At 29.4% G+C, this 9,106-nt stretch overlaps 1 protein-coding gene across 1 annotated transcript; it reads right to left on the reverse strand.

The window, feature by feature from the left end:
* Positions 1–174: 174 nt before the first annotated feature.
* Positions 175–1,622, reverse strand: LOC140179904 (DExH-box ATP-dependent RNA helicase DExH8-like). The gene is made up of 4 exons (XM_072219840.1): positions 1,439–1,622; positions 1,224–1,337; positions 730–874; positions 175–588 (listed from the first exon to the last, which is right to left on the reverse strand). The coding sequence occupies exons 1-4, from the start codon at positions 1,520–1,522 to the stop codon at positions 314–316; spliced, it is 618 nt and encodes a 205-aa protein (XP_072075941.1). The 5' UTR covers positions 1,523–1,622; the 3' UTR covers positions 175–313.
* Between the last annotated feature and the right edge of the window lie 7,484 nt (positions 1,623–9,106).

Genomic DNA, 9,106 nt, shown 5'->3' on the forward strand with positions numbered 1-9,106 from the left:
ATAGTAACAACTTTGATCCAACATATCTCTGAACATAGAATATTTGTTTTATGGAAATAAGCTATAAATTACTTGTTAATTATATAAAATACATGTAAAAAATTAACAAATGCTTATATAAATATATTGTGCCTAATTGCTTAACTATCGTACCAAAATAGGAAGAAACAAAAAGAAAAGAAGAAAATCTTATTCCTTAGATTAATACACCACTTGTGTTATAACTTGTGCTCCCAACATAATTTAATGGTCAAGGAGAATCAACATAATTTAACTTGTGTGCTCCCAATATTGTATGTACAAGAATTTCAAACTACACTACCTCTTTTATAATTTTAGTGAACATTCTTGCCACATCATAACTGTGAAATTCTTCTGAAGTGACATATGGCACAGAAGCACATTTTGTTTCACCTGTTGCTTTAATGCCTTCCTCATATGCAGAAACTCCATCTATGTTCCCATCTCCTTGGCATGTTACTAAGCATGTGTGTTCATATTCGTAAGGATCAAAATAGGGTGGCAAACCCCTAAAAGAGCTCAAAAATTTTGGCCGCAACCGGTGTACTGAACCTAACAAATCATCATCTGTAAATATTAGAATTAAAGAGGATTAGTAGAGTAAAAATCTATGACAAAAACAATATAACAGATTCAACAAATTTGATGCACTCCTGTTAAAAGAATTCAAAGAAGCACACATCTGACATAATTATAACACATACATACAAATTTCTAAGGTCTGATGCAGAGATGACTGGGAGAGATTATGGAGAGAACACCAATCTTCCTTAAGCTTAGGCATCAGTGCTTTGGTAGGATACACATTCTCAATCTCTAGAACCTGCTTCAAATGGTTAAACCGATACTTATCCTGCATGTGAAAGAAAATATTCACTTTCAGATTCATGCAACCTGTAAGCATTGCAGACCATAACACAAAATAAAACCAAATCCTATTTCCAAAAAAGATATGGTCATGTGGCTGCTTGAATCCACTCCAAGTCTCACAGGAGTCCAAGTGAAAATAGATATCTAATTACATGAACTATTTCCACCACAAGAAGCATGATGTTTAGTGAGCAATATTGTAGTTTTTAATTAAAAAAATTATCATCTTGAAAATTTTTCCTTCCACCTTTCGTCAATAAATCCTCATACAAAAGCTAAACAATGCTAAGGTATTTGGAAGCTCATAAAGTGAAGGAGGAATATGACTTTACCCTGAAAAGATGCTGCCAAAATTCAAATGCACAGAAGTTAGCCATGAATTCCATCTCCTTTCGACCGGCTAAGATTGTTCGGTCAGTAAAGTAGCTAGCAATATGCTTTGAAAACTGACAAAAACAAAAGGATTCAATTAGAATAAAGCTCATAGAAATTACAACATAGAATCAGTGCAATTGGAAATAGTAATATTGATCCACTCCGGCATTACCAATATTTCCTCTCCAAATGGATGAAGAATGGGTAAAGGCTGTGTATCCATGATTATACCCAGCAATATGCCCTCACGTATCATACCAGCATTCCCAAATTTCAGAACTAGAACAGAAGCATCAAACGACAAAGGACAACTGGCTATCAATTGTCCATAAAATGTAGGTTCATAACGGCCCCTTGGAGTCAGTAGCGGAACTTGAAACAAAATTTTGGGGGCAGATAGAGAATAATTGTCAAAATGCTTTTGATATGAACCTCATTTAATGAGATAAGCTTGTCTAACCTCATCTCTCTGGTTTGGGTGATATTGCTAAATTTAAAACCGTTTTTTAGGTTCTCGTTCCAAAAAATTAAGGTTAAACTCATCAGATATAACTTTTTGAACTTTTGAAGGTTGTATCTCACTTTCTTCGTGATTCATTAAAGTAGAAGAATTATCTACAAGTGTTGACATTGTAAAAGTTATATGTTCTCCTTCTTAAATATTAGCCTTCCTCTTAAAAAATGCATCAATTCTTTGATTTTTCATTATTATTTTATATAAAAATTTGAATATATATCCTATAGAATATGTGAAAAGAAGGTAGAAGGATAAATATTAAAATTTATAATATTTATTAAATTTTTTTTATCAATTTATATAAATATAATAATATTAATACTTATTGAATATTCTATTATTTTTTATCATATAAAAAATTAAGTTAAATAAATAGTAAAATATAAAATAATAATAAATTAATTAAATAAAAATATTTAATTTTTTATATTTAAATTTAAAGGTAAAGAGAGTCTTGCTTATTGAACTTATTGGGTATTTTAAGTTTTAGTAAAGTATTTAAGCCAATTGAACTAACTACTAATTTTTTTATAAAAAGTTTGGTGGGACCATGGCCCCCTTATCTGAACTAAACTCCACCACTGCTTGGAGTCTTTTTCAGTGCGCGCATCTGAACAAGCGTGTTCAATGCATCTTCAACAACTTGAGGATCTGGTGCATCGAGAGATTTTTGCAAATAACTAATTGTGGTTATATATGATCAATGTGGCTTTACAAATTATTCAATAACAAAAAATTTAAGTACACACTTTGCTATAAAGTAAATGAAGGCCTAAAAGAGGAATAACCTTGATGCCTGAGATGGATTTGATTATATCCATTGAAGGGGTCTTCAGCATATGAATTTGGTTATCTGCACAAGATATCTGTGTACATTATTTAGTTAAACTGAAACAGTTTGGCATCAAGAAGCAGATACTTATAATTAATTGTTCACCTATACAAATGTGATTCTTACCAAGGAAAGCGAAGAATCTGGAGATTCAATGAAGTACAAATGCGGGGATCCAATTCTCGGTAAAAAATTCTTCTTTCCTGATTTCAACTACATATTCAAGGGAACTCATGCTGGATCATGGTTTCACAAATTAACTAACAACAATTATTCAATAATTGTTATAAAAAAAATACCTAGAACCTAGAAGCTAGAAGCCCTAGAACAGAGCAGAGCAGATCCTGAGCAAGAGGGGGACAAGGGCATGACGGAAGGGATGACAGGTGGAACAGAGATAGTGCCGGCGACGATGGAACAGAGCTGCGCGACGGAAAAAGGAGGCAAGCCCGGCAACGATGGAACCGAGCTGCGCGACGGTGCTTTCAAAGCTGAAACAGTAGCTGCACGATGGTGGAACAGAGCTGCACGATAACGTTTAGCCGTTGTGGAACAGAGAGGAAGGAGGAGCTCGAGGGTGATGGGAGGGAGTTCGCGTTTAGCCGTTGTGTGGAGCTAAGGTTGCTGGGTTGGGTAATTGGCTAGGGCATCCCAGCAAAACGATGGGGTCTTGCGTGCGAAGTACAGTGAGACAGATGAGAGAGATCGAGGAGCAGAGAGAGGATAGGAAGAGGAGAGAAGAAGATGAAGAAGACTGAATCCTTGAGAGGCGGGAACCAAAAGGTTTCTGAACTAGATGAAGAACAATTTTGATTTTTTATCTTTTTAATATGTTTAATATAGATGAAGAACAATTTTGATTTTTTATTTTTTTAATATGTTTTTGTTTTGTTGTTTCAATTATTTGAAACTATAAAATTAGGATTAATTAAATTCTAAAATTTGATTAATTTAAAAGGGTATTTTTGTCTAATCAAATAAAGAAAGGATGTTTAAGTCTTTTTATAAAATTAAATAAATAAATGTTTTTTATTTTTATTTAATTTAAAAGGATGTTTTAGTAAAAGTGGTGATATATTATATATTTAAAAAAGAAAAAATTAAATGCTGACCTAGAAAATAAATTTCACATGTCTTATTGTTATTTGTTTATATTTTAAACGTATCGGTACATATGAATTTATTATCGTACCGTAGCAAACATCAAATTTTTTGTTGTTGTTGCCAAAATTTATATAGAAAGGAAACAGATTACCAAACCTATGATAGCTCACTTTCGGTTCTAAGCTCTCTGCAGTATCAATGTGGCCATTTCCAATTGACATTGCAAGCCCATCAAACACTCCCAATTTCTTGATCAAACCTTGATCATAAATATTCGAATTATCTAGGTACACAAACAGCTTTCTCTTTCACTAGATACGCATTAAATACTCACTCTCCAAGTAAGGAACACAGAAAAGTAAATAGAAAAGGAAGCAATAAGAAAGATGTAATTCTTTGTACTAGTATTATCAGTGATGTGTTTCTTACAAGGAAAAAGAAGTAGAGCCAATTGGGTCTCAATTGCTCAAGTAAGTAGGGAGAAAAGAAACCGAAGTATTGAAGAAAAATAAGAGGGAAAGGGCGACCATTCACATAAACTAAACACACCCTTTCTGATATCTTATTTCCTATTAATACCATCAACCTATTACAAAATCATCATGTCCTGGGTGGGATCCTCAAATCCTAGCACTGTGGCGGATCTCCTTGATTTCAACTTCTTTCTCCACGTGTCCACCAATAGAGAATAGTCCAATACTAACGAGTATTTTCAGCTCCTGAGTTACAGAGAGGTGTAATGCTATCCAATTGAGAATAGCCTTGAGTAATTACACTTCACATTCACATACATATCACAATGATATTCTAAGTGTATCATATTTATAAGGTTTAATTACTCTGTTAGTCTCTATAGTTTTGCAAAATTTTTAATTAGGTTTCTATACTTTTTTTTTTAATTGAATCCTTCCACCAAAATTTTTATTTAATTGGGTCTCTATACTTTTTTTCTTTTTATTTATGTCCCTATACCAATTTTTTTTTTTAGTTGGGTCCCTATAAAATTAAGCCAATTACTACTAATAAGGACTTAATTGAAAAAAAATTAGTGCAGGGACTCAATTAAAAAGAAAAAAAGTATAGAGACCTAATTAAAAATTTCACAAAACTATAAAGACCAATAGAGTAATTAAACCTATTTATAATCCAATGATACTCTTACTTCTAATTTGACAAACAGTACACTTGCATATCTTACTTATTGGTTTTTAACACAAGAACAAAATCAGAATACAGAACATAATAACTCAACAATTATATGAAAATTAAAAAAGGAACAAAAGAACAAAACTATCCTCATACATTAACACCAAAACTAATTTCAGTTCTCAATCAATTGATTCAGCGCAAAATTAGCTTCTTAAGAGAATAAAATTAACTCAAGAACAGAACAGAAAAACAAATAGAAGCAGTAAAAAATCAGACAAAAAAACTCAAGAACCAACCTGAATCAGAGGCTCCATTTTTGATGATGTAGACAGAGAGTGGTAGAGTGCAGGGAGGAGTGGAGAGGTGCTGGACGACGACGGCTAGACGGGGCTCGACGATGGAGGGCGAAAAGGCATTCAAAGAACTTCCATAGAGGAGAAAGACACACTGTTTGCCCAGTTGAGTGGTTTAGCCTTCCTTCTCCTTTATGTTCTTTAAATTTCGTGGGTGGCTAGCTATTGACATCAATGCAGTCAATTATTGTTAAGGTTTTGCCATTTTGGTAAAGATGAAGAATAGATTGATTTTTTATTTTTTTGATATGTTTTGCTTTGCTTCAGAGGGAGATAAATGATTAGGAGAATTAGAGAAGACGAAGAACAATTGATTTTTTATTTTTTAATATGTTTTTGTTTTGTTGTTTAAATTAATTGAAACTATAAAATTAGGATTAATTGAATTCTAAAATTTGATTGATTTAAAAGAGTATTTTTGTCTAATCAAATAAAATAAGGATGTTTAAGACTTTTTATAAAATTAAATAAAAAATATATTTTTATTTTTATTTAATTAAAGAAGTATATTAATAAAAGTGGTGATATAATATATATTTAAAAAAAAATTTAAATACTAACGTGGAAAATAAATTCCAGGTGACTTATTACTACTTGTCCATATTTTAAACGTATATGAATTTATCATTGTAGCTAGCAAACACCAATTGTGTTTACATGACCATATATATCTATGAAATGTTTCTTCCCCCTCAATCCTAATAAATGCTTAGTAATTTCTCTTAGCATATATATATATACTATATAAGAACCAATTTTCCCAATATGGATAAGATGTATTCAACTTTTCAGTTTTCACACTCATTGAGCCTTTTTATGTTTTGACACTCTTATATACAATTATACATTCAAAAAAAGAATACTGTCTTTCTACCCAAATGTTTTACACCCACTCTTTGTATCAAAGGGTGAAATTAAAGTAAACACCAAAAACAACAAATAAATTAAAGGCTACCATATATATATATGAAGCAGCTAGATAATATTATTTTATTTATCTTAGTCCTGGCCAATACTTTTTAGGATGAGACAATAAGTGCACACATCAGGTGAATCAAAAGGAGAATATCCTTTCATTTGTACATTTTATATGAATATAGTAAGTCAGTTTTTCTCTTAATTAATTGATTCAGATTAAGAAATTCTTCTGGTGTATTATAAATGACCATAAACAATAATGCATCATTGGTTAGAATAGTAAAAATATTCTTTTCTCTTATTAATAATTTTGAATTTTAAATTTAATATATCAAAAGATATTTTTGAATTATCTGAATCTAAGGAATAGGTAGTATATCTATAGCATTTTTTTTTTAGATTTACAATTTCTCAATTAAAAGATAAAATATTTAACATCTCCTTAATTAATTTTGATGATAATGCCAACGAGATTAAGGTGGTGGCTAATTCGGTGTATGGGTAATAGAAAATTTTTTATGAGCCTCAAAATATATTTTTCATAATGAAAATATAAAAAATAAGTATGAAATCAACTATTTTCATTGACACATTTAATTAAATAGTACTCTATAAATAATATAAACTTTTTCTTAAAAAAAATGTTAGTCAAGTATGAGATTCAATTATTTTTATCGATAATACTAGAAAAAAAAAACTTAATTAACATGTATCTTATTTAGTATTTATTAATTATTGCTAGAATTAATAAATACTAAACAAAATAAGTTCTGGCTGTTTTTTACTAATTTTTTTTTGTTACAAAATATTTTTGTATTTTTATCTACCTAGAAATACCTACCTAATTAATTAAATATAAATGTAAAAACACTTTTACACAAATAATCATGCAAAAAAATGAAGCTTATCATATAAAAGTATAGAAAATTACAAAAAAAAAAATTGGGAAAAAAAATTATAGATGAGGAAGCAATTAGGTTTCCATAAGGGAAGATATAAGTCTTGAAGGAAAAGGAGTGAAATGTTGTGTGCACGTACGGCACTTGGAAAAATAAGGGCAAAAGAAAATGTCTTAAAAAGGATTCATTGAACATGAGATTCATGAGAAGTCACGCACACACTCACACAAACACACACATATGAATGCAAACCAAAATTAAAGGTATAGGGCTACAATAATAGTAGCACAAGCAAAGTGTATAGGGTTATATGCTTTTGCAGCCAAATTGAAACAACAACTAACTTACACATTGCTTTCAATGCCCTTCATATTAGGGTTTGGTGGGGCTGAACAACTGATTACCCTTCCAACGGAATCAAACAAAATTCCCTCTTGTCTATATCCAAAACAGAACCTAATAACGTGTTTTCTTTCGTCTTTAATTTGTTACTTAAGTAACATTTTTATTTTGCAATTTTTAGCCTACCTTATTATTGCAAATACCACTTTTTGCAAACTTTGATTCTTTAATAATAATAATCTTCCATGAGGTACACTCTATTATTCTTTTATTCTTTAATCTTCTCTGGATATATATGTGCTCTTCTTTACGTTTCTTTTTGTCTAATAAAATTCAGGATATGTTTAAGCTTTTTTATCATTATGGACCTTTGCTTCTTTCTTTGATATTTAATTATTTCTTATTTAAATATTCTTTTTCTAAGTTGAACAAGGATATGCCTAGAAATTCCAAGAAGCTAAGACAAATGCTTTCATATATATCTTTGGAAGGTTTTCAAGTATATGCCATTGTCCTTTCTTGACATACTGGTATTTTAAATCTGATAACTATTGAGATTTATATTAAATAATTTATACGGTTCAGATTAGGTTGGTAACATTATTGTGAACATGCAATTTAAAAAGTTCATAAAATACTTACAATTGATCTTTTCTTTTCCCAGTTTAAATTGGTTCAAAATTTTATGTTTGTGCAGTTTGTATGTGTATTGCAAAATTTTTAGTTGCAAAATTTTTAGCCTTTTTTCCCAAGTCATATGTTTAGGCTGCGTTTGTTTTTAGAGACAGGACAGAACATGACACTGAAACGGAGACACTAAAAATTATGTTTTGTGTATTATGTTTGGATACGATGGACAAGACACTAATGTAATGTCTAGTATTATGTTTGGATACATATGGACAAGACTAAAATATTATATGAAATGACTAAAATAGTCCTATGATTCTAAATTTTCTACATCAATACAAATTAATTTAATAAAAAATGAGAGTACGTAGGAGTACAGACGGAACTTGAAAAAAATATTTGAAGAGGCAAAAAATTTTAATAAAAAAATATATTAGTATTTATATTAAAATAAAATTTATAAATATATTGGTTCAAAATTTCATGTTTGTGCAGTTTGTATGTGCATTGCAAAATTTTTAGTTGCAAAATTTTTAGCCTTTTTTCCCAAGTCATATGTTACAGAATAAACTGAGTCATACTAACTACCAAGTTTAAAGCCACTTTTTTTAATAACCCTTTTATATGTTAGAAGTTAGAACCAAATAAAAATAAATATGTAACTAGTATAAAAATGAAAAAAAACTATTTGTTAATTTGAACAATTAATTAATATTTAATTTTGACAAATTATTTATTCATCTTTAGTCATTAAAAAATATACTGTAAGTCTCAAAATAATTATTAAGTATAGATATTTTTAAAATAACTATCAATTATATATATGTATAGACCAAAGAGAACAAATGTTATGATATTTCAATTTAATTAACAAGTATAATTTATTAAATGCTGTTAAAAATATAATAATAATAATAATAATAATAATAATAATAATAATAATAATAATAATAATAATAAAAGTTATTTTTCATCACCCTATTTATTTGGAATAAAAAATTAAGTACAAATTTTTTTTTTAAAGATGACATCCTATTTAACATTATTTGATTTCTTATACATACGCAAGTTAAAGCAAAGAAGATAAATAATTAAT

This window comes from Arachis hypogaea, chromosome 16 (genome assembly GCF_003086295.3).
Source record: "Arachis hypogaea cultivar Tifrunner chromosome 16, arahy.Tifrunner.gnm2.J5K5, whole genome shotgun sequence".
NCBI classification, from domain to species: domain Eukaryota; kingdom Viridiplantae; phylum Streptophyta; class Magnoliopsida; order Fabales; family Fabaceae; genus Arachis; species Arachis hypogaea.